The sequence below is a fragment of the Anticarsia gemmatalis genome, chromosome 16, assembly GCF_050436995.1.
Source record: "Anticarsia gemmatalis isolate Benzon Research Colony breed Stoneville strain chromosome 16, ilAntGemm2 primary, whole genome shotgun sequence".
NCBI classification, from domain to species: Eukaryota; Metazoa; Arthropoda; class Insecta; order Lepidoptera; family Erebidae; genus Anticarsia; species Anticarsia gemmatalis.
In genome coordinates this window covers 6,521,237-6,547,413 of record NC_134760.1, presented here as the reverse complement: position 1 = coordinate 6,547,413, position 26,177 = coordinate 6,521,237, and the positions used below count along the sequence as shown (strand labels likewise).

Here is a 26,177-nt window from a genome sequence, read left to right as displayed (position 1 = left end):
ACGTCCGTGCGGCCCCCGTTATATAAGCACATGTATAAATAATTCCACCTCCATATTGTATATTTCTGAGTAATACGGTAATTGGGTTTGAAAGTGAAGAATTGCCTCCAGACCAAAATTAGCCGTGTTCCAAGTCTCGCAATTGAAAAATTGTCCAATTGCATTTTGCTTCCTGTGAATATGGTACAGTGAAGAACACAAATACAAAACATATTGTGAAGTACGATGATATAATAATTATGTGGACATTTAAGTTATAAACATTATTACTATTTGAAAAAAGACACTGATTAAGACGGAATGCGGGAAAAAAGAATAGCTCGTTAATCAAAAATCAAAAAATAAACTGGTAAGTATAAATAAAGACTCACTACGCGACGCGATGTACGCTTGTCGCCTAGTTTATGTTTTTGCGGTATTTTAACAGAATAGAATGTCGAACATCATTTACTGATACAAAACTGTCGTTGTGCGTCAGCGCGAAGAAATATTCTGCAATAAATATTGGCCGAGGCTCAAAATTTATTAACATACCGAAATACAAACACTGACAATTCGCTATGACAATTGGAACATTGAAACTGTTTTATTATGCGACAAAAACATAAAGTTTATTACATTGCTATTGGATGATATCTCAATATACTTACATTGTGTAGACACGTGCTGCTTTTAACGCTACCGACATGGACAGTTAGAAAATTGCTTAATTGTTATTACTACTTGGCGATAATTGGGTATGATTTAATTAATATTTCTTCTTGAACAAATATTTTGAATAAGAATAATTGATACCAAAGTACGCCGTGGAGTACTAAAGTTACCTATAAATAAGATATTAGTTCCATAAGCTGAATTTAACGGTACTAAATTAAGAAGTTATTACAAAATATTATTTACATGGGAGATATACCTCAGGCATTCGAAACAACTCGCTTACATCCTGAAACGTGGCGCTCATGACAAATATGAATAAATACATAAATGTTTATCAATTTAAAGGCAGTTATACATTTTCCTTAGAGTGTTGTTTTAAAGATGAAGCTAGATTTTAATGAATTGGTATACAAAATCTTTGAAAAAACTTAACTGAATTTACTTACTTAAAATATTATACCGACAATAGTTCACATTAGGATCAATTTGGAGTAAATGAAGGTGGGCCGCTGGTATATAACACAAGATAAAGCAATTACCAGAGGTGACAAAACAAAACAATCTGTGACGCCGACTGTACGATGAAAATTGTGCCCATTAAAGCGACCCTCAGGATCTCAATTGGATCAGGAGAAATACAGTTATGAGGTCTCGTGTGCATATAAGCCATGTTTAACTATTTACTGGCACTAGTTGACTGCAGTGTTAGCTATTGTGATGTTTGGAGCTACAGCGCTAATATGGATCATTTGTCTCGGCGTTACTCTGTCGGCCCCAACGGATGAGTTCCGCAGTATCGTCAACGAGGGAGGTATGTTTAGTATTTCCTTACTATGATTACGTAATGGAATCGTTCTGATTTTTCGAAGAATCTAGAAAACTGAACACATATCAGAGCTACATAGAGATAAGGATAGAAGTCTCTCAGATTTATTATCTGCTTATAATTTGCACCAATCTTATAACAGTGCCATGGCTCATGCGATATCTTCAATTTTAACAGTTGATGAAAACAAAATTAGAATATTTGTAAAAGTAGGTCAATTAGTAAATCACTGTGTTTACTAATTGGTCTCATGGGATGTAAACATTTAATCTCAATTTGATTTTAAAGGTCGAAGGGGTCATTGTCAAGGTCAATCATTTTATTCGTTGCAAGATAGCGTTACGCAAGAAGCAACGAAAACAAGAAAATCTAGTGATTATTAGTTTTTAATAAATTTAAAACTGTTTTCCAGAGCTGTCACTGCAAAATGGAAAACATCTCATGGGCATTGTCCCAGGTATTGCGCCATCGTCACAAAAATCGCAAATAACATGGGATGGAATCGAAACCCTTCTCCAGGTATTTTTTCTTATATTTTGCGCTTGATCTAGTATTAAAAATATTTTCCCTCAAAATATTTGAATATCAAATTGATTTATGACTTATTTTCAGGACAATCCCGTCTACGACGCTTTTGTCGAATACGTGAAAAACGGTGTCACTCTAAAGGGACTAACGTTTAACATTTACAATGATGACATGAAAGAAGCAGCTATTAAACTGTTTGAACTCATAAGAAACGTAAACAATGCCGGTTACGACGCTAAAAAGCTATTTGATTTTGAAGACATTAATGAAGATTTAGCTGCGTACGCGTTTGATCTGAACATTTTGTACGGAGAAAAGCATCCTGGAAAGACTGCATTTGTTCCTCCATTCATTAGAAAGCCTAACTTTTTCGTAAACGGGGAAACTATATTCAAAGCCTTAAGACTCAGTAACCAGTTGAATTACAATGTAAACAATTCAGGAGATGCGCGTGTCAATCAGTATTATAAAATGGACGACACTATAATAATTAACACTAATTATTCTGGTTGGAATCTACCTCATAATGGAGGTGAAGAAGAACTGAACTATTTTAGGGAAGACATATCATTGAACAGCTATTACTATGGCGTACATCTCATGCATCCATATTGGTTGAGCAGTCGAGATCTTGATGAGATCCATCCCAGACACAGCGAGCATTACTACTACACACATCAGCAACTCACGGCCCGACTACTTCTAGAAAAAGAACATTTAAAGCAAGGACATATTGCACCTAAAAAGAGTGGTTACGGAGATTTCAATCCATACTTGGTTCATAAAAATGGACTTATGTTCCCCTTAAGGTCAAATACATTGGGAGACTGGAGCGAAGACAGAGCTAAAATTAAAGCTGTTGATATTGCTATTAGGGAATGTATGTCTAGAGGATTAATCATAATGGTAAGAATTCTCAAACAAAACATAAGTTTAGGTAATAAGTTGGAAATTTGTGAGCTACAAAATTAATATTTTATTCATTACAGGACAACGCAACTACTATTAACATGACAGAAGACAACTATGTTGACTTGTTGGCAAAATTAATACGAGCTAATTATGATGGAGTGAGGACGTCTAAAATTATAAGATCTTTATTTGGCTACGGCGGCAATGGATTCCCATACGACATGTAAGTACCTATTATTTTTCTGACAAGTAATCATTTATGGTTCCATTAAGACTTTATTATCGATATTAAATGAATATTTTCGTTTTTCCAGTTACAACCCGGCCCCATCACTACTACATCACCCAGAGACTGCGTTAAGAGATCCTATTTATTGGTACATGATGCAATACGTACTCAACTATTTCACTGAATACAAAGACACTATGATGCCATATAACCTCTCGAGCGCCCCAACGTCAAAATTCAAATATACCGTTAAGCGTCCGGGCCAAAAATGGCGCGCGAAATTGAATTGGCGGTTGGCGTTTAAGCGTCGATTCCGTCATATTTTAATACTAACACCCTAGACATACCTTATATATTTGAAATCTACATAAAATTTGCTATAGATTAAATCAATAAACCACAAATAATATTTGATAGTGCTAGCACAATAGTCGGTTTAATCTGAATATTGTGTACTTTAGGCATGTGTTTGAAGAAAGTCTAATAAATATTTTTAGGCAAAAAAAATAATATGACGAAAGGTCTTATCGTGTAGTTAATGAATAATGACATTAAAATCCAACTGTAAAATATACTCAAATCTTTAAAATTAGTTAAAAAAAGGATTTACAATATTGGTCATAAAGGAACATGTCGTTGGGTCAGATTTTGTTTAAGGTGTTCTCTGGCCTATATCAACCACTTATTCAAGTGTGTGCATTAGATCGTCGTCTCGTTTCATCAGCTTCAATGTCAAATATGTTTGAAAGGGATAAACATAGTCTTAGCATTTCGTTTCTACGTTTTTTAAATGTAAGATCGTTTTGCCGTACCACGGTGGCGGGACGCTTGACGGGGGTAGAACATTCAACCGTGACACGGTGGCCGGGCGCTTGAGAGGATAATCTAGCCGAGTACGAAACAGAAGACTTCAAAATTGTTGACGCCAGTATTCCTAAAATAACAACGTACTTTGACTACTATCAGTTCAACATAAACAAAGCTATAACTGGAAATGGTAAATTGCCTTTAACAATAACAGCTCGCCAAAAGAGACTGAAACATTCTCAATTCACTTTAGCCTTTACAGTTGATTCCAAAGTAAGAGAAAATGTTATAGTAAGATTGTATTTGGGACCACCGTGTGACAATTGTTGGGAAGAATACTCTAAGTTCTTTGAACTTGACACGTTTGATTTCTATCTGCAAAAAGGATCGAACATTATCAACTGGTCTCCAGAAACTTCATCAAGGTTGTCGAGCGACGAGTATTACAATTTAGAAGGATCGCCGTCTGAGAAAAGTGGTACCAATAAGTACAATATGTTCAAGTTCCCTGAAAATCTACTAATACCAAGAGGCTTGGAGAGCGGAATGAATCTTACGCTGTTTGTTATGATAACTCCCTCTGGTGATTCTTTTGATGGTGATTTTGCTCCACCAAACCATTTCTACGGAGAGCTGTACAATGAACTGGACTCGAAACCACTTGGTTTCCCCTTCCATAGACCATCTAATAGTTACAAAGATGAAGCTAATAATTACAAGTTTTATAACATTTTAGTTCATCACAAACAAAATAATGTAGCGAGCAATGGCTACTTTTCATCTCATTTATATTAAGAGTTTCATTAACATTTGATTTAAAAATCATCGTTTTATTTTAGAATGCTAGTTACCTGATTATAAGAAAACTATTTGTGATTATGTGCAATTATTATGTATTAATAAATATTTTAATTGGTATTCGTTATTTATTCCTGTAATTTATATATTTATGCTTATAAGTAAAAATTACTAACCTAAAAAGATATTTACTATTACATTCTGTTAGAGTATGAACGAGTGTGTTTGAGTATAATGCCTCTAGTATGAATTAATGATGAATCTTCATTCGTATATAACAATAGATTTAAAACGCCAGTCAAGAATTAAACAGCAAGTGATGTATTGTAATGTTCAGGCGCTATGAATACTAGTGTAAATTAAAACAATCAGAATAATCGCTGCAACATGATTTATTAAAGGTGACAAAGTGAGTAAATTGCCAGATCAATATTGGGGCTTACTATCAACATGGTTACAAACTACAACTAAAGCATATACAAACTAGTAATAGTAAATAATAAAAAAATTATTTCAAAGTACTCATTTTGTATTTACAATATAATTACTTCAGTATCTTAGAGCTCATAGGTTTTTAGATACACATTTGACTAGATGTTAGTTCTTCTTATGATTGTAGTACTTCGGAGTGTTAAGTTCGTAAGAGAATACTTCTCCTTTGTGGAAGATCTCCACATCCTTAAAGTACATGTTGGGTTGATGGAAGTACGTTTCTTGCACGGGTCGGTCAAAGGGAAAACCGAAAGGCTTGCTGTCCTGGATGTAGTTCTTGAATTCATCCTCTACCTTGTTGACGCCGTTATATGGGTACACAAATACGAACATTTGGAACGGATATCCTCCGTGGGTACCCTTAGGCAGCATTAGTCTCCTAGGCAAATTGTCAGCTCCTTCAGACATATCGTAAGGAACCTTTCCTTGTTCCAGCCAGTCGTAAAGCTCGTGGGTAGGCATGCTGTCGTCCTTGAAGAATATAAATTCGCTAGATTTGCGCACAACATTGTTTTCCCCAGCATTCAGTTTTTGAACAAACCAATCCAGTTTGTAGAATTTCATCCAATCTTTTTCTAAGTTAATAGGGTAGCCGTTGCTGTCGTACTTAGGACCAATGAAGACCCTAAAGACGGCATCGCATGCTACATCAGACTTAACGTTGATGTTGAGAGAGAAAGGCTCGTGGTTCAAACGAGGTTGGCGGATGAGAAAGCTTTCTGAAAACTGCGCGAACTCTTGCTTGGTGAGCAAGAAACTATTAGTAATATTAACGTCATAGTAGTCGAAGTAAGTGACAAGTTTGTCGACTTTCACGTCGTTGATCTTGACCCCGACGAAGTGAAGATCATCATGAGTGTATGGGTGCAGGTATTCCTTGAAATGAATCAGGTAGTCTACGATTCTCTGGTAGAGCTGGTAGAAGGCCGGGTCACGAAGGGATGTCTGGTAGAAGTCGAGAGCGCTCGGCATGAAGGTGTACCTTTAAAAGAATTAAATCTCATTTAATTTTATCAGACAGAGCTGTTTAAAATGCAAGAACAGCCTCGGGAATTCATTTTGTAGCTGCTAGTACAGTAACACTTTGACTTACTTATCTAAGGGTTTAGGACTTCCGCCAAGAACATGTCGAGCGGTGATTTCGTAAGAGTGTTGATAGTCTTCGATGTGTTCCTCGGAGTACAGGTCAGCGTTGGTCTGCCAGTAGTTTCCAGCGAAGTTAATAGCCTTAGGATTGTGGAAGTCGACCTCTTTGTCGAACTAAAAATATATAATTTTATTTAGACACAAACAATAATTCGAATAGTGCAGTATATTCATTTAAATAAATAAATGATTACTCACTGCCTTGAAGTGGCCTTGTTGTAAGAATTGTAAGAAAGTCTTCTCGTAGGAATCTAAGAACCGGACCGCTTCTAAGTTGTTCTCACTGTGTGTGTCGTAATAGTTGCTTCGCTGAGCGAATGGAAGGTAACCAATATATAAATGAGGGTAGTATCCAGTTTTGAAGGGCAAGTACCAAGAGAACTCAGGGATTTCACCTAAGCCGTTAGTCAGGCGTTCCATATAGTAACGAGCCAACAACTGCTGGTAGAAGTCAAAGTAGATCTCCCCACGACGTTCTTTTAATACTCCAAACTTGTCCGCGCTCCACCAGAAAGGCAATTCTGTATGGAAGTAATAGTAGAAAGCGTTGAAACCAATGTCCTCGGTGAAATATGAAAGCCTCTTTTCGTCGTTGGGGTAACTCAACGAACTGGAGTAATTGGCGTAGAAGACGGTATTACCGTTCTCTTTCACAACGCCGTAATTATTATCTGTTTCAGTGCCGTGTACATATTTGTAGTACATTGAGAGCAATATGTCCTTATTGAAGAAGTACTGAGGATACATTTCATAAGGCGCAGGAATGACAATACCTTCGCAGTCAGACCTTTGTACAACGGCAATGTGGTATGCGTACAAGAACTGCCCTTCATTAAGATACAACTTGGCCCAAGCTGCAGTTTTGTAGAAGGTTTCGAAGTCCTTCGCGTAATAGAAAACGTGGAAAAGAGAGATGACCTCGTCTCTCATTCTCTCCATGAAAATTGAAAATTCGTGATATTTGGGCATAAAACCAGTTTTGTAGAGAGTCAGGAACTCTTTGACAGCTTTCGTGTTCTGCAAATTGTGAATGTTATTTAGTTTTATTACTTAAAAAATGTGAATAGAGTTCAAGAATTGTTGATAGTCTGAATACTTACGGTGTAATGTTCCAAGTTGGCTTCGATGCTGTATTCTTTTGCAACTAAGTACCAATCAGATGGAGCCAGCTTCTGTTCATGTTCGTTCAGATGCTCGAAAAGGGACAAGACTTTTAACTGACGATATTTGAAGTCAGCATCAACTGAAACCAAAACGACATTATTGTAATTAACAAATCTTCTGAATAAGCAAAGGCAGAGATTTCTTTTTTGGTTTCATTGCATAATAAATAAAAATGTTGGTCCTTTGAAAAGACGAAGACCTTTTGAAAAGCAAGCGTGATTTTATGTATGTTATTTTACGGATATTATAATTATATGCATAAATACCAGCGACCTAACAATAACAATACATTTGACATTGTTAACAGTTGTAACATAAAATGACATAACTGCTTGGCTAATTACTGTTTAGCTCCATTAGTGAGGGTTGTTAAAGTAGTTCTAGAATTAAGAGATAGTAAGTACTATTTTAATATGGAAGAAGTAATAATTTGTGAAGCTAGGCTGTGTATCTCACCGTTCTTCATTTTCCAATCATGGTGTTTGGACGCGGAGCCATGGTGTCCCATGACCAGGGCAACAAGCCCCGCGAGGATCAAGACAGTCTTCATCGTTCCACAATCGCTGTCAACTGTGATTTTGCAATTTATTCATGCAGTTTTTATACACTATAACTCATTACTTATCAAGAAAACACTATCTTAAAATATTATTGATGCAATTTTATCATTTTCTTTGAACTCTTCAGTGATGTGGTCATAGGCCATTATGGTGACCCGGTATTTGGAAGGTAGGTAAAAAGTGCATTGTGATATCGCTGCAAATGTTGATCATGAATCATGAGTTCATCATAAAAATTTATCACATCCTTTAATTTATTGTACCTATATACAGGGTGTCCCAAAACTCAACGATAATTCGAGACAGGATGAAAGGCCAAGTCATACCGGTTCTAGGAAAAATAAAAAAAAAATTCCATGTCACTTAGTTCAGCAATAATAGACACTTTTCGAAAAAGTTGAAATTCCACACCCTTGATCGCATTTTCAAGTCCTGTGATCACCAATGTAACAATTTCGCTGTGTTTTTTTGAATTTCGTGATTTTCATTAAATATGCTATTAATCGTAATACAAATTAATGCACAAAACATTGTTTATTTCATAAAAAAAGTAAAGTTTTAGTGAGTCATCGTTCACAAAAATATCGTTAGTTAACTTTGACGCTTCATATTGAAAAAAAAATGTACTACACTACCCTTGGCAAGTTATTTCAAAAGTTGGCGCATTTAATCAAGATTTCAAAATAGTGCAACACTTGCCACGTTTCTTGCCATTAAAAATGTTATTTTTATTTGAACGACGAGTATCCTCGAAAATGTATCGGACGCAGTGGTACAATTGTATGGCGTCCTCGTTCCCCCGATCTAAATCCAGTAGATATTTTTTACTGGGAATGCATAAAATAAAAAGTCTATTCAAAATCAATAGAAAACCTATCAGAACTTCACCATAAAATTGACACAGCGTCAGAAGAATTAAATGCAAGGAATTTTGCTTGACTGGTAAAAAGATCTTTTGTACGCCGTTGCAGAGCCTGTATTCGTGCCAGAGGAAAGCAATTATTTTTAGTAAAGAGGTAATTGAGTCAGTCCATAACCAATATTTAATGTAATAAACATAATAGGTAATAATAATAAAAAAAAGAATGAACGAACCATCGTTCTTATTTAATTATTCTCCTTAAACTAAAGTAATTCCGAATTGTTTTCCTCTGGCACGAATACAGGCTCTGCAACGCCTTACAAAAGACCTTTGCACCAGTCAAGCAAAATTCCTTGCATTTATTTCCTCTGACGCTGTGTCAATTTTTTGGCGAATTTCTGATAGATTTTCTATTGATTTCGAATAGACTTTTTATTTTATGCATTCCCAGTAAAAAATATCTACTGGATTTAGATCGGGGGAACGAGGACGCCATACAATTGTACCACTGCGTCCGATACATTTTCGAGGATACTCGTCGTTCAAATAAAAATAACATTTTTAATGGCAAGAAACGTGGCAAGTGTTGCACCATTTTGAAATCTTGATTAAATGCGCCAACTTTTGAAATAACTTGCCAAGGGTAGTGTAGTACATTTTTTTTTCAATATGAAGCGTCAAAGTTAACTAACTATATTTTTGTGAGCCATTACTCACTAAAACTTTACTTTTTTTATGAAATTAACAATGTTTTGTGCATAAATTTGTATTACGATTAATAGCATATTTAATAAAGATCACGAAATTCAAAAAAACACAGCGAAATTGTTACATTGGTGATCACAGGACTTGAAAATGCGATCAAGGGTGTGGAATTTCTACTTTTTCGAAAAGTGTCTATTATTGCTGAACTAAGTGACATGGAATTTTTTTTTTATTTTTCCTAGAACCGGTATGACTTGGCCTTTCATCCTGTCTCGAATTATCGTTGAGTTTCGGGACACCCTGTATACACTGTCACTAAGAATTGTTTACCAATATTTCCGTTGCAAGCTGCCTCATGGCGTTACAGCTCGCTATTTGGTACTTTCAGTAGAGAAAAGATAAACGCGAATTATTGCTTTGCAATGCACTTCGCGCCTCAGTTACAAAGCTTTACGGTAATCATCATCTTTAGTATTGGGGAGGTTGGATTTAGAAGAAGAAATCTCTTAAATGCAGCCCGGCTAGCCGGCTACAAAGCAAACGAATATTTCACCGTTGTTATCAAGTCTTCGGTAGTATAGTGGTCAGTATCCCCGCCTGTCACGCGGGAGACCGGGGTTCGATTCCCCGCCGGAGAGATTCTTTTTGCATTGTCATTAAATTTATTCTGATGCTTAAATAAAATCACTCACAATATACTCAAATACACCAAATTGTTTTATAAACAGGTAAAAATAAGAAAACAAATATGGATTTGTAACAAATTTTTGCTTTTACAATATAATGGTGGCAGATTAATTTAACAACCCTTGGAAATCTATTCAAATTCATAACGTAAATATGTACTTTTTAGTTGTAAAATTCTTTGCAACTGTTTTAAGTCTTTTAGGAAGACCTAAAAGACTTAAAACAGTTGCAAAGAATTTTGTTTTTGAAAACAAGCATTTTTGGGCCTACAAAGAAGACTTTGTAGGCCCAAAAATGCTTGTTTTCAAAAACAAAAGTTTAACAAAATTTGATTGCATAAACAAGAAATAAATATTATAAAGATTAAAAATCACGCCATTATCTATCTTTTAAGCTATATCGTGTTTCTGTTAAGAAGGTCAGGAACAGATATATCCACACGTAACAGCTGATAATTATACCAGGATACCTACTATTGCTTACTGATATCTTCTTTGATAGCTTTTCCTGAACTTTACTTTTTTACCTTATCAATAATTAACCTAACGATTATCGAATTAGGCTTCATACACACTACGCTAGGAGAATTATTTAGTAAGTAATTAATTATAGAACGGGGTCATATATTATAGTGTTCGTATGAACAGATCCCCCTGTTTAAAACTAAAGTACCTTATTATATTCTTTTAAGAGCAACCTTAATTTGTCAAACCATTTTCATTGCGTATGGCCTTCTTCCTATATACCAGCCACCTCTCTTTAGGTGTATTTTTATGTATAATTTTTTGCCATGCATAATGTTCGAGTGACATTTTTTATAGAAACTGCAAGCTTATCGTGTGTACGGTACTTTATGACAGACACAAGCAACAAGATTGGTGTATATTATACCTTTAAATACAGGGTTACAACTTATTCTAGTATAGGTACTAATGGTCCATTCTTACTTAAGAAAACCTTAGTATTGTAGACTGTTAGGTTAGGTTTGGGTATAGGTAGACCTTATAACATGAAATAGTCCTTCAATCCTGATCTTTTCATAAATTCTTATCATCTTATATCCGCTACGTAAAGGTCGACCGACTAACTTACATAGCCAATTTAACAGTAAACGGAAAAATTTCAAAATAAGATATAATTTCATTCTTATTAATTGATACTTTCTTCTGTTTAGGAATTGGTTATTTAGTAGAAATTAAAAAAGAATTTACAAATTCGATTGCAATTCTCACATTGGTATTTGCAATCCAAACAGACTGGGCTCCATTGTTGAGAACAATTTATTATTAAATATATATTAGCTAACTACGTTGATGCTGATCTTCTTTCAAGTTTGGGAGTGCGCCAAAATAATAGTGAATGTACCTAACTATTGCACATAGATTCAATGAATGAAAATCGTCCTGCAATATTAGACTGTAAGTCCTATAACCTGGCTTAGACGCTATTTCAAACTATTCCTACAGTTTTATTTATTTAAAATCGTAATATTGGCTTGAGAAAACTGAGCACCGGTGCGAAAAAATAATCTTGGCAGTAAAATAACTGACTGCTATCAACATTTGTTTTCAATTTAATAGAATACTGGAGATATTCAACCTTTCTATGGCTTTATACTGAAATTCATTGTGTATTTATATCGATGGTTTACGTATTGGAAGGGGTTTCCAAAAGGGAAGAAAAAATCAGAAATATTTATTGGTAATGTAACTTTATTGTACTCGTATTTTGTACATCGCTGTAAAAGGTGTCAAGGATTATAAGGGAAATAAATATGTTTACATTTTAGTGCTTCTTCTGGTTGAAGTAAGCGGGGGTGTTAAGCTGGTAGGGGTACACTTCTCCCTTGTGGAAGATCTCAACATCCTCGAAGAACATGTTGGGCTGCTTGAAGCAGCTCTCCTGCACGGGGCGGTCGAACGGATAGCCGAAAGGCTTGTTGTCCATGACGTAGTTCTTGAAGACGTCCTTCTCAGTGCTGACACCGTTGAATGGGTATACAAATACGAAGAACTGGAATGGATATCCACCGTGGGTACCCTTAGGCAGCATCAGTCTCCTGGGCATGTTGTCAGGTACAACAGACATATCGTAAGGAACCTTTCCTTGATCCAACCACTTGTAGATCTCGTGGGTAGGCGCACTGTCCTCCTTGAAGAACATGAATTCGCTAGATTTGCGGACAACCTTGTTTTCTCCAGGGGTCAGTTTCTGGACAAACCAGTCGAGTTCGTAGAACTTCATCCAGTCTTGCTCCATGTTAAGAGGATAGCCGTTGCTGTCGTACTTAGGTCCAATGAAGATCTTGAATACGGCATTAGAAGCTACGTCAGACTTAACGTTGATGTTCACATTGAAAGGCTCGTGGGTCAAACGTGGCTGGCGCATAACGTAGTTGTTCTTCATGTCCTGTAATTGCTTCTTGGATAACAAGATGCTGTTTGTCATCTTGAAGTCAAAGTAGTCGAAGTAGGTGACAAGTTTATCGACTTTCACGTCGTTAATCTTGACACCGACGAAGTGAAGATCATCATGAGTGTATGGGTGCAGGTATTCCTTGAAGTGAATCAGGTAGTCTACGATTCTCTGGTAGAGCTGGTAGAATGCCGGGTCACGAAGAGAAGTCTGGTAGAAGTCGAGGGCGCTTGGCATGAAGGTGTACCTGAAAATAATACAATAAGACTTCTAGTTTATTATAAATTTTTGACCGATTTATATTAATGTATTCAATAATGTTTACTGAAACGGTGTCATATCCGTTTTTAGTAGCGTATAGTACTCACTTGTCATAAGGCTTGGGGCTTCCGCCAAGGACATGACGAGCGGTGATTTCGTAAGAGTGTTGGTAGTCTTCGATGTGCTCCTCGGAGTACAAGTCAGCGTTGGTCTGCCAGTAGTTGCCGACGAAGTTGATGGCCTTGGGGTTGTGGAAGTCAATTTCCTTGTCAAACTGAAATTATACAAATGTATTTGTAAACACGAATCGGACACCAAGACAAAGTAAATATTATAATAAGTCTAATCAGCAGATACTTACGGCCTTGAAGTGACCCTGTTGCAGATATTGGAAGAAGGTCTTCTCGTAAGCGTCCAAGAAACGGATGGGCTCGAAGTTCTTCTCGCTGTGGACATCATAGTAGTTGCTCCTTTGGGCGAAGGGAACGAAGTTAGCGCTCAAATGAGGATAGTAGCCGGTCTTGAAAGGCAAGAACCAGGAGAACTCAGGAATTTCACCCAAGCCGTTGGTAAGACGTTCCATGTAGTAACGGGCCAACAGTTGCTGGTAGAAGTAGAAGTAGATCTCGCCACGGCGTTCTTTGAATTCTCCGAACTTGTCCGAGTTCCACCAGAAGGGCAAGTGAGTGTGGAAGTAGTAGTAGTAAGCGTTCAGACCAATATCTTCAGTGAAATATGACAGTCTCTGTTCCTCGTTGGGGTAAGTCAAAGAGCTGGAGTAGTTGGTGTAGAATACATAGTCGTCTTTCTCAACTACCATACCGTCCCACTTTTCCATATTGCCCAAGAACTTTTCGTACAGCTTGTTGAACGTGTTCACATTAAAGAAGTATTGAGGGAACAGTTCATAAGGAGCCGGGAGAACGATTCCTTGGCAATCAGGCCTTTGGACCACAGCGATATAGTATGCGTAGAAGAACTGTCCTTCGTTCAGGTAAACCTTAGCCCATGAGGCGGTTTTGTAGAAGGTTTCGAAGTCCTTGGCATAGTACATAACGTGGAAGAGAGAGATAGCTTCGTCCCTCATTCTTTCGTAGAAGATCGAGAACTCATGGTATTTCGGAAGGAAGCCAGTTTTCCATAGAGTCAGGAACTCTTCGACCGCTTTCCTGTTCTGTGGATGTAATGATGTTGGTAAGCAATTGGTTTAAATTAATAGGAATGATAAAACCAAATCAGTGTAACTACTTACGGTGTAGTGCTCAATGTTAGCTTCGATGCTGTAGTCCATACCAGCCTTGTGGCATTCAGCAGTGTGGTCATTTTCGTCTACATGTTCGAAAAGAGACAAAACTCTCTTCTGACGAGCGACGAAGTCAGCATCGACTGTAAAAAAAGAGATGAATGTGTAACGACTAATAGAGTAGGTAGAATTATATAAACAACAAATCTATTCGTAGTAAGTTTAAACTGAGTAATGTCTTGCGTTCATCACAGTAAGAGTTACATTATTTAACTTAGTAAGTCACAACATACTGCGAATTGACCAATAAGAAACTTTTATTAATTTATTACCACCAAGAACCGTAAAGAGAATTAAAAACCACCCATAGCTGGTATATAAACAATCCCAATCAAACAGCCTTTTGGCGTTAAATTTATGGGTTGCTGCTGGGAGTTGTTTAAGATGAGCGTATCTGTTTCAGACGAAAATAATATTTCAAAAATATTTTCCAGACTATTATTTATCCATTATTGCTACATCATGTTGACAAAATTTGTGTATTAATTGGATCATTAAAGAAAAGGAAGAAAATATTTAAAGGAATATTTAAAATGAAAATTATAAAATTGTCTTACCGGTCTTCCACTTCCATTGTTGTTGAGGCACAGCCCCACCGAGGGCAAGGGCGACAAGGCCCGCAAGGAACAAGACAGTCTTCATCTCTCCACAGCCGCTGTCAACTGTGCTCATCGATGAATTTCACCCAGTTTATATACCTTAGCTTATCAAGTCACTTACAGTATTATCATCTGAATAAAAAAAAAACAAGTAAACATTATTTTCACAGTTATTGCATAAATTAGGGATTATCTGTGTTGCACTCCGGTGAGATAAAAGCTAATGATATCAGCGAGGTTCAAGATCTTCACAGCGAAATGAGTTTTATTAATAGTTAAGTTGAAGAAACCTGTGTATTTCGTACACTAGGTATTATTACAAAATGTTTTGTTTCATTTGAACTTTTCGTTGTCTAGTTTTGAATAAATGTGCGTGTTTTAGTGTTAAATAAAATAGATGGGTTTTCTTGCTGACTCTATTTTTCTTTTAGTACGGATATTTTTGATTATTACCTTTAATCGTCCTTAGTAAGCTGATTCCTAGTATTAAAGTTGAGCTTTTTTGTGCCACGAAGAGTTTATTGAAAGTTGGTCAGCATTACAATCATAACTTTAACCTAACTGATTGCGTATTCAGTTTAGGTGTATTTAATAAAATGCGCTTCTGAAAAGTACCTGTATATCTATTCTGATTTTTACACCTGCCTCTAACTGGTGATGTTATTATATGGGTGACTACATAACAACATCATCAGTTACTCATATGAAATTGGTAATAACTCTTGACTCTCGGGTACAATAATTTCCAATTGTCTACTTCCTATATAAGAAATTGATACAGCTTTAATTAAAAGCAAAACACTCAATACGATTGTTCTCTCTCAACGGGACCTACATACAACCATAAATATATTCTGTTTGTTAAACTTATTTCTTTTATAACTCCAAAACAACAAGACTACGATCGTGATAGTAGAGTTAATACCTCAAGTTTGAATAACCTGCACAATACACCAAAATACTTGCTGAAGTTTCAACAATAATCACTTTCTGAATAGTGAAGGAAACCATCTTGATAAAGTTTCGTAAAAAAAAATTTATAACTGTTCTTCAAAAAATGGGATGTGCTTAACCTGTATTTAATCAGTGTAGTGGGTTTATGTTTCAGCGTCCTGTTATTGCGGAAGAAAACCCACGGCGTTCTTTTTCATATGAACATGAGCGTCGCCTAGCAATAATATTTTTTTATCTATTTTATTTAATGGAAATATCAGCCTTGTACTTTGCTATTTGCTTAAGTAGCCGTACCTAGTGAGCTTTTTATCTTTATGATTTGTTAATGGGTTTTCACTTAATAATTAAAATGATATATTTTGATACTTAAGAAGTTGCATCAATGCTACATTATAGGTATAAAAAACATGTGACTTTTTTATGTAATAAAGAGCACATAAATAGGTATGCAAGTATCGTCACAGAACTTTCGTGGCACACATTATCAATCGACAGTTAATACTATCTTATCGTAATAAAATATTCCAGTGCAAATGAAGCAATAATAGCATAATAATAACAATGATCACTGTCCAGAACTTTCTTGTGTAAATTAATTGTATAGGTACTGTTTTGTATTTAGGTGAGGTATTTTAAATTTGGCCACTTTTTCGATTGAAAACAAACGTTAATATCATAATTATGTCTAAAATAGGCAGAAGAATGGATTTTTTAGTCACTAGACATGATAGACCGCCGTAGTAATCAAACGAATTACTTAGTTCAGATCTAGTAATTTTATTGCCTAATATTTTATTAATGTTTCGGTTTTCTTACACCATCTTGCATCAGTTTCCATAAAATAAATAATATGATACGTCTACTCCTGTCAACTTCAGTAACTAACATAATAGTTACAAGCATTCGATAAATATTTCTTCAATTAGAATTATAGATCGATCTTTAACATTTTATTCGTTCATCCCCCTATACAAAATTATTTATGTGACCCATTGCTGTCCTATTACTGGGCAACGTACTCTCCCTACGATGAGAGAGAGGTTAGGCCTTAAATCAATCATCACTTAATCGATCAAAATAAAAAAAGTTATTCATTTAAATCGAATACTGACACATGATTCCAAAAACTATGAAACGAATTTACTGCCGTTGTAATAATTGCCGCGAAATCACAAATAAGCTATTTTGTGCTAGGTTGTTGATGAGGGCTCAAAAAATACATCCTTCGCGTCAAGCCTATTGGTTGCCTAGTAGCAAAGGTCCTGAAAATCATACCACACCAGCTGCTTTCATACAGATTATGTAAGCTTTGTATCATTTAATAGTGATAAACCTTTAGTTTATTTGTAAAATAACGCTTAATTATATTATTATCTGTTGTTGCTAGGATGCGCATTATTATCAATGTTTTGATTTATTTGTCACTCCTTTGGTTCAATGTGACAAGCTTAGTTATTGGGAGATTATATAAAACTTTAAGAAGAAAGGTTGGGTTCTTTTGACAGAAAACGAACGCCCTCAGGTGGTCGTGCCTGGTAGGTCCCAATAACCCCAGGGTTACCTACGGCTAAAAGCACTGTATGCCCGCCCTTTCGGCGGGAGACTCCCTCATAACCCTGCATTCCACCCAAAAAATGGGTTCACACGGCAAAAAGCACTGTACCAACTCAGTGGTCAACTAATTAAGGCAAGTTCCGTGCAGGATTTTAAACTTAGTCACTAGGTAGCGTTTATCATTCTTACTTCTTTTATAATAGTAGTTAGTAAGTACATTAATTGTTCAATGATTGCATAGTTCAGTAAGTTCATACATTGCCCGCTTTTCACAGAGCGGCAGTCATCGTCGTTCTAGGAGTGCATGTTTGTATCACCATTCAGAATTCTTGGTACATATGTTTTGAAACGTTTTAGTTTGACTAAGTGTAAGTGCTTGATTTGCAACACTGCGTGTGATAGCATTTTTCCTTATTATTTGCGTTTTCTATGGAAAGCATGAGGCTTTTACTTTTTTTTTTTTTTACTTGCTACTTAAAATTCTTGCGTTTCACTGCGTAAAAATAGCACATTTGTTATTCTTGAAGTTCTTTCTATAGATATTTATTCATTAAAATAAACAACTTCAGCCATAATATTGTGTTTTTATTGTCTTCTGGTAACCCACTGCTGGATGGAGGGCAAGTGCTTAAACAATTTCAACTTTTATTATATTTAATATTCCCCAGTATCTGGAAGCAGGATAGTGCTCCCATATCTAGTATTCATTTTTGAGCATAAATATATGTATTTTTTGTGGTTTTGATATAAAGAAACACAGGATCATTATAAGGCCATTGCAGAATAATAATTAAAGATACCAAATATATATTAATGGCAATGTATATTTAACTTAGTTAGTATCTATAAAATCTCATAAACTTATTTCCCAAGAAACCTCGCAAGGCTCTTCCAGTACGTCCAGTCAACCGACATAAAAAAATACAAAACTTACTTTAAAAATTTAAGTAGTTTCTCATCTTCTTTTGCCTTAAAAAAATTATGTTATCGAAATTAAGAACTCAATTAACATTTTATTTTCTCCCTATAAAGACGATATACCAATGTGGGGGTGCGTTGCTAGTCGCTGCATCTCCCTTCCGAAAAGCGAATAAATTGTCAATGCTAAAAGTGGCTAGTGCGCGGTCTCCCTATACCATTTTTTTTATCCATTACTGTCCCACTGCTGGGCAAGGGTCTCCTCCCAAACGAGGGGAGGGCTGGGGACCTTTGCATGCCTTCAATAATATTAATTTTAATCTCGTAACTCCGTGTAAGCAAAAGTGAACCTTAGATAGTATTCGTATCTTTTACATCTTAAAGTGCAGTGGAGCGACTTCTCGCACGCGAAAATTAAAAACTAATCAACACCACCAGCTTATCTCACGATGACTATATTTTTAGAGATTTTTTAATGCCAAACGCTGCCTACTCTAGAATAAATTCACTGGGTTTTTGCATGTCATTTTATTTTCGGTGTGAAAATCTACTAATAACAAAAAAAAAATGGCAGTGGGAACCATGTTGACCTTCGTAATTTTTTAAAATTAACTTTACTCTTATTAACTTTAGTCTTGAGAAGCAGGTATTATTTACTATTTTCTTTCAATATGTAGATGTGTTTATATTATGCAGTAGAAATGTATGAAATCTAATTCCAAACATAAAGCCGAAGCCTGCAACAGACGACCAGACGAGTTGTTTTCACTTCTAACCTTCATCTTTCTCTCTCTTTATAATTTGTTTATATTATCAACTGCAAGGTTAACGAACATGAAGAAATCATTGAAACAAAATATTATTAATATATATTTTTATTGCTATTTATATAATATTATATGTTACTTCATTGTACTACAATTATTTAACATTATTACTCAAGATGATAGAGCCTATATAGAAAAATAAATATGTTTACATTTTAGTGCTCCTGGGTGAAGTAAGCGGGAGTGTTAAGCTGGTATGGGTACACTTCTCCCTTGTGGAAGATCTCAACATCCTCGAAGAACATGTTGGGCTGCTTGAAGGAGCTTTCTTGCACGGGGCGGTCGAACGGATAGCCGAAAGGCTTGTTGTCCAAGATGTAGTTCTTAAACACATCCTTCTCAGTGCTGACACCGTTGTATGGGTATACAAATACGAAGAACTGGAATGGATATCCTCCGTGGGTACCCTTAGGCAGCATCAGTCTCCTGGGCAGATTGTCAGGTACAACAGACATATCGTAAGGAACCTTTCCTTGGTCCAACCACTTGTAGATCTCGTGGGTAGGCATGCTGTCCTCCTTGAAGAACATGAATTCGCTAGATTTGCGCACAATCTTGTTTTCTCCGGGGGTCAGTTTGTGGATAAACCAGTCGAGTTCGTAGAACTTGTTCCAGTCGTGCTCCATGTTAAGAGGATAGCCGTTGCTGTCGTACTTAGGTCCAATGAAGATCTTGAATACGGCATCAGAAGCTACGTCAGACTTAACGTTAATGTCCACATTGAAAGGCACGTGGTTCAAACGAGGTTGACGGAACACGAAGTCGTGTGGGTACTTCTTCAACTCATTCTTAGTGTACTTCATGGTGTTAGTAGCGGTGAAGTCGAAGTAGTCGAAGTAGGTGACAAGTTTGTCAACTTTGACGTCGCTGACCTTGACTCCGACGAAGTGAAGATCATCATGAGTGTATGGGTGCAGGTATTCCTTGTAGTGAATCAGGTAGTCTACGATTCTCTGGTAGAGCTGGTAGAAGGCCGGGTCACGAAGAGAGGTCTGGTAGAAGTCGAGAGCGCTTGGCATGAAGGTGTACCTGAAAATAATATATTACTTTTTAGTCTTATAACTTAAACAAACAAATAAAATAAGATATAAAACAGGTATAAAAAGAAATTATGCTAGTTTTTAGTAGCGTGTAGTACTCACTTGTCATAAGGCTTGGGGCTTCCGCCAAGGACATGACGAGCGGTGATTTCGTAAGAGTGTTGGTAGTCTTCGATGTGCTCCTCGGAGTACAAGTCAGCGTTGGTCTGCCAGTAGTTGCCAACGAAGTTGATGGCCTTGGGGTTGTGGAAGTCAATTTCCTTGTCAAACTGAAATTATACAAATGTATTTGTAAACACCAAGGACACGGACACGGACACCAAGACAAAGTAATTATTATAATGAGTCTAATCAGCAGATACTTACGGCCTTGAAGTGACCCTGTTGCAGATATTGGAAGAAGGTCTTCTCGTAAGCGTCCAAGAAACGGATGGGCTCGAAGTTCTTCTCACTGTGAACATCATAGTAGTTGCTCCTTTGGGCGAAGGGAACGAAAGTGCTCAACTGAGGATAGTAGCCGGTCTTGAAGGGCAAGTACCAAGAGAACTCAGGAATTTCACCCAAGCCGTTGGTAAGACGTTCCATGTAGTAACGAGCCAACAGTTGCTGGTAGAAGTAGAAGTAGATCTCGCCACGGCGTTCTTTGAATTCTCCGAACTTGTCCGAGTTCCACCAGAAGGGCAAGTGAGTGTGGAAGTAGTAGTAGTAAGCGTTCAGACCAATATCTTCAGTGAAGTATGACAGTCTCTGCTCCTCGTTGGGGTAAGTCAAAGAGCTGGAGTAGTTGGTGTAGAATACAAACTTGTCGTTCTCCTCAACAATGCCATACTCAGTAGCCCACTTGTCAATGTTGTGGAAATACTTGGCGTATTGCTTGTAGAATACATCCATGTTGAAGAAGTATTGAGGGTACAGTTCATAAGGCGCTGGCAGAACGATTCCTTGGCAATCAGGCCTTTGGAGCACAGCAATGTAGTATGCGTACAAGAACTGTCCTTCGTTCAGGTAAACCTTAGCCCATGAGGCGGTTTTGTAGAAGGTTTCGAAATCCTTGGCATAGTACATAACGTGGAAAAGAGAGATGACTTCGTCCCTCATCCTTTCGTAGAAGATCGAGAACTCATGGTATTTAGGAAGGAAGCCGGTTTTCCATAGAGTCAGGAACTCTTCGACCGCTTTCTTGTTCTGTAGGAATAATGAAATTAGTAAGCAATGAGCTCAAATTAAAAGAAATAATAAAATCACCAAATTCATTCTAAAATATTACTTACGGTGTAGTGCTCAATGTTAGCTTCGATGCTGTAGTCCATACCAGCCTTGTGGCATTCAGCAGTGTGGTCATTTTCGTCTACATGTTCGAAAAGAGACAGAACTCTCTTCTGACGTGCGACGAAGTCAGCATCAACTGTTCGAAAAAATATATATTAGTGTTATATTTTAACAAAATGGCTTGTGTTGGTGGTTATTTTCTTCTTATAATGATAGAAAGATACAAGTTTAATGAAATTATTCTAAAAGACTAATTTAAGTTTAGATGAAGCGTAAATACCAAAAGGAGAGTGAATAGAAAATTGTTCTCACCAGTCTTCATCTTCCAGTCATGGTGTTCGGGCACGGCCCCACCCATGGTGAGGGCGACAAGCCCCGCGAGGATCAAGACAGTCTTCATCTTTCCACAACCGCTGTCAACTGTGCTTCTCCAACCTGTATTCGGAGTTTTTATACTAATCGATGCATCACTTATCGCATTCCTTAATGCATTATCATCTGCATAAAAATGTTATTCCTTTCTTTGTTTATAATCTCTTGACCCCTTCGATAATGAAGATCAGTGTTCATTGGATAGATAGTAACAGTATTAAACTAAGAAGCTCGCCTTTCATCTGAAATTTAAATAGTAGTGACATAATCATAGTTTATTCTGCTATTGTGTAATTATGATTATTAATTATAACATGAAAATGTATTCTTATGAAACATTCTAAAGTTTTTACTCTCGTCAAAACTATGACTTCAGTAAAACTCAATTTCTTCATCTGACTGAGTTATGTTCGCGTGGTTGGCGTTCTTCCTAATAAGAAAGATTTTCAGTAGACCTGAATATCTTAGATTCGTCTACAGCCGGGCCTGACTGTAACGTATAAGCAATCTCATAAACAAAACTAGGCATCCCTTTTTAAATCAGCCATCTACATGATGTTCGCACCAGTATATAGGCTATAGCCCCTTGTTGCTTAGCAGTGGCTTGGTACTGTTTGTTAGCCTCACTATAAACCGTTTAGACTTTCTATGACCGCAGATGAAGTAAAAAAAAATCAAACATAAACTACGAACAAAACCATGTGATTTATTCATCTTATTGCCTGAAACAAACACTGTAATGTCAAACCTAAATGCAATTTACCTTGTTAATGACCCATTGCCGGTGACGCATGAAATTGGCGATATGGGCACTAAATCCTAATTTTACTTTATTCACCGCCTCTATAAACGAAAACTTATCAGTTACCTAATTATTAGTAAGAGTGATTACTTTAAGGTAACGACATAGCTTTAGGTAAGAAGACAAAGTAGTAGTAAGGTAGACTTATATTCCTACACTCTTATTGCTCCCAAGTTTTACATTTTTTGCGGGACGGTGGGATGATAAAATGGTTTTAGTAATTCAGTGTGTTCTTTAGTCTCTTTTTACCTCTATGGAAAAGAAGGCGTGATTTTATTTCGGTATGCATGTATGTATGAATCATTTGTTATCAGTCTGGATTGAAAAACAAAAAATCTCGTGTGCAAAAATCTTGCTTTCATGATGTTAAAATCTTCAATTAGTAATTAAAAAGTTTTGTGAGTTGTTATGATCCCAATTAAATTGATTATCTTCTGACATACATTTTGTATTTGATGATCTTAAACAAAGTAGTATTTCAGATTTTCTGCACAAAATGCATTTTAGTTCGATAAGACCTGGTAGCAAATTTGAAACCTTTTTAAAACAGTGTTAAGAACTTTTCTCTAGCATTTCATATTCTTAATAATAATATTATCACCCCACAGCGACACTCACTATCTCTCATACTGAACGGAAAAATACAGATAGCTGAAGTAATCATTTATTGTTTAATTTCGCCGGGAGCAAGTTCAGGGCTGTTACTATTTTAGCTTTTATCGTGGTTTGTAGAACAAACACGCGGCTTTGATATGCACCACACATTATGTCGGTGCAGCTCTTAATCAAAATCCTTATGACTGCATTCAATAACAAGATATTTCCAGCTGCGATACACGCATTCCACTTAGAAACCAATAGTAATATTGGTTTTGAATAGTTCTGATGGAACGCTTCATATTGTTTGCGATTCTATTAATATATTGCTTTTATGTCTTTGTTGAAATTTTAGGAGAAGTGTGGGGAAAATTTAACCTATTGCTGACACGTTGCACTGCCTTCGACTTGACTCTTTTCAGATTTGGTAGTATTTTGTAGTCTAGTCTGATATTCTCATAATTGTAGGCAATTTTGTAGGTACAAATGATATTTTCACATGTTTTTATTTTTAACTATATTCAATGGGAGGTGAGGGTATTGTATCACAATAGTGTTATTAAGCCCCAGATAGCTACTGGGAATATTTTGCAACCTGGTTTATATTACCTTAGAATTATAAATAGATCTAATTTGTTGTGATGGATGGTTAAATCTAGAAATATAACGAACATCTTACTGTTTATTTTGATAGACCACAGAAAATTTCAGATACGTACATCCTATACATTTTATAGGCTACAACCTTCGACGGAATCTTCCGTAGCATTTGTAGAAGACAATTCATGATTGTTAAAGGGCGATATCGTGAGTGACTTCATCGGTAGAACAGTTCACCCTTCATAAACAATGTTTACGTTTACTTCATACAGTTGACATAGGCACCTACTAAAGTATTAAGCAAAGTCGAATATTGTCTAGGAAAGTAAAATTAAGTGAAAGTACATATACGGCAGGTAAGTTGTACCTAAGAATTTTGACATGTATGTAGTAACATTTTTTTTTTGAACCACAAGGAATTATATTGGAAAGTCATTTTTAATTATAAATTATTGACTTGACTGCCCCTGTGTGCGTAGTAGTGTGTCGGTATCCAACTGCTATTCTTAAGATCTCGGGCTCTATTCCCTGGTTGGGAAAATAACCTTTGTTCTTTCATCATTTATATTAGAGCATTTCTCAGTGGTTGTCCAAAGTTTGGTAACGTGCCCAGTAAATGGCAATAGGCTCGCCCTAGATTGCATGGGACTAACATTCTTAATGGCGTAACGTACTTAATTATATTTTCATGCACATAAGCCTTCGCCTTCGGGTATTACAGGTGTGATATTACGTATGTGTACCTAAGAAGTAGCTTTTCGATTTTCATAAATACTTTGAAACAGTTCCTAGAGTTGCAATTTTATTTAATAGCGAAAGTAATGGGACAGTTCTATTTTTCCTTAGTTTTACGCTCACACCATAACGAAGTTGACTGAAGACTGAAGATACCATAACTGAAGACTGCTCGTTAAATAGTTATCATTTTGAACTAAGAGAATTTTAGCCATAGCTAGGTTTAAGGGCCGGAAGACCATTATTACAGTTTATGATAACCTAGGCCAGTGTATGAAAAAGTGGTTCAATTATGCAAGCTAAAGTAAATTTACTTATTTTAGCTAGCGATGTATATTCGGCTCTGTAAGAAACTCGAGGTTGTATAAAAACACAAAAGTATTCCACTTTTAACTGCTACGAGTTGCAACGCCATCTATTCAACACGACCATTAACAACCATCTTTCCCAGGTTAGTTGGCAACAGTATTCCAAAAAACTTTCTCTAAGCATAACAGATGGCGCTCAACGTTACTTTGTCGATTTCGAAGTATAGATGGCAGTGGCTATTCAAATTAGAATGTTAAAAATAATACCATCCAACGTGCATGTTTTGGTATTATGAATTAGAATGTCTGTTTTGTCTTGTTAGACGGTATGTTATCTTATTGGTTATTGCTATCTAAGTAGTAACCAGTGAAGACAGTCAACACTGTAAACCTGATTAGAAAATGATTTTCACTTTATTTCCTACTATTCGTTAAGGATTTAATATGTTATAACATTGTAAACCAAGCAATTTATAATAACAAACACATGAGTAATTTAACTTTCGCAAGTCAGTAGACGAGGGTCCTGTTTTCAGGGTCTCACTAGTTTAATCGATTTTAATTGTAAATGCTTATATGAATTCTTCTTCTTCTTTTTTTCCTTTAAACATTATTGTCATACGTTTGCCCAATCAGCTCCCTGAAACTGTTGTTTAGCAAAGTAGAACCATTTTGACGTATTAGCCCCAATACAATTTCTATGACAACAAACAAATCAGATTCAAAAATCCTTTATCCTGGAGATAAATGCTATTTCAGTATTGAATGCGCCTTTTCAGGCTTAATAGAACTCTCTTCAAAAAAAATGCCCATAAGTATTAAGCTTTTTTAACTAAAATACCGTAGGTATAAGACAACATGCTTTGCATAACATTGCCATGCTACACACCTATTAGATACTTCTCTAATAAGTGTAGCATGGATGTACATACTTAGGTATGTAGCACACGGATACTTTATAAAGTCATTATTTTCGTTAAATTCTATTTTGAAATGTGAATCCTTATGCATTGCGATACAATTGCTAAATGTGGAAATCCAACTTACTACACATTCCTCCAAATTAAAATGTCATGATTTTAGTTATTAATTAAATTAAAGTTAGACTTAATTATTAAATTATTGCGGTCTTATTACCTTTAAGGGGAAAATTAAACACATATTTTTTTTAATAAATAATATATTTGTAATAGTTTATTTCTAATACATAGTACAAATAGATAATATTATTATAAGGAATGACGGTGAGA

At 36.1% G+C, this 26,177-nt stretch overlaps 3 protein-coding genes and 1 non-coding gene across 4 annotated transcripts; 2 read left to right on the top strand and 2 right to left on the bottom strand.

Annotated features, from left to right (window-relative positions):
- The first annotated feature begins 1,299 nt into the window (after window positions 1–1,299).
- LOC142979311 (hexamerin 70b-like) lies at window positions 1,300–4,877 on the top strand. The gene is made up of 6 exons (XM_076124158.1): window positions 1,300–1,468; window positions 1,896–2,002; window positions 2,096–2,917; window positions 3,001–3,146; window positions 3,238–3,363; window positions 4,037–4,877. The coding sequence occupies exons 1-6, from the start codon at window positions 1,375–1,377 to the stop codon at window positions 4,752–4,754; spliced, it is 2,013 nt and encodes a 670-aa protein (XP_075980273.1). The 5' UTR covers window positions 1,300–1,374; the 3' UTR covers window positions 4,755–4,877.
- A 477-nt stretch (window positions 4,878–5,354) lies between these two features.
- On the bottom strand, window positions 5,355–8,116 carry Lsp1gamma (Larval serum protein 1 gamma). The gene is made up of 5 exons (XM_076124645.1): window positions 8,016–8,116; window positions 7,496–7,638; window positions 6,594–7,412; window positions 6,343–6,509; window positions 5,355–6,231 (listed from the first exon to the last, which is right to left on the bottom strand). The coding sequence occupies exons 1-5, from the start codon at window positions 8,107–8,109 to the stop codon at window positions 5,355–5,357; spliced, it is 2,100 nt and encodes a 699-aa protein (XP_075980760.1). The 5' UTR covers window positions 8,110–8,116.
- Window positions 8,117–10,252: 2,136 nt separating this feature from the next.
- TRNAD-GUC (transfer RNA aspartic acid (anticodon GUC)) lies at window positions 10,253–10,324 on the top strand. Its single transcript has one exon. It is a non-coding gene; the product is annotated as a tRNA-Asp (tRNA).
- Window positions 10,325–12,065: 1,741 nt separating this feature from the next.
- Window positions 12,066–21,963, bottom strand: LOC142979612 (uncharacterized). Its single transcript, XM_076124644.1, has 10 exons — window positions 21,826–21,963; window positions 21,516–21,649; window positions 20,611–21,429; window positions 20,347–20,513; window positions 19,367–20,233; window positions 14,910–15,007; window positions 14,302–14,435; window positions 13,411–14,223; window positions 13,157–13,323; window positions 12,066–13,035 (listed from the first exon to the last, which is right to left on the bottom strand). Exons 1-10 carry the CDS (start codon window positions 21,911–21,913, stop codon window positions 12,159–12,161), a joined length of 4,164 nt encoding a protein of 1,387 aa, XP_075980759.1. The 5' UTR covers window positions 21,914–21,963; the 3' UTR covers window positions 12,066–12,158.
- Between the last annotated feature and the right edge of the window lie 4,214 nt (window positions 21,964–26,177).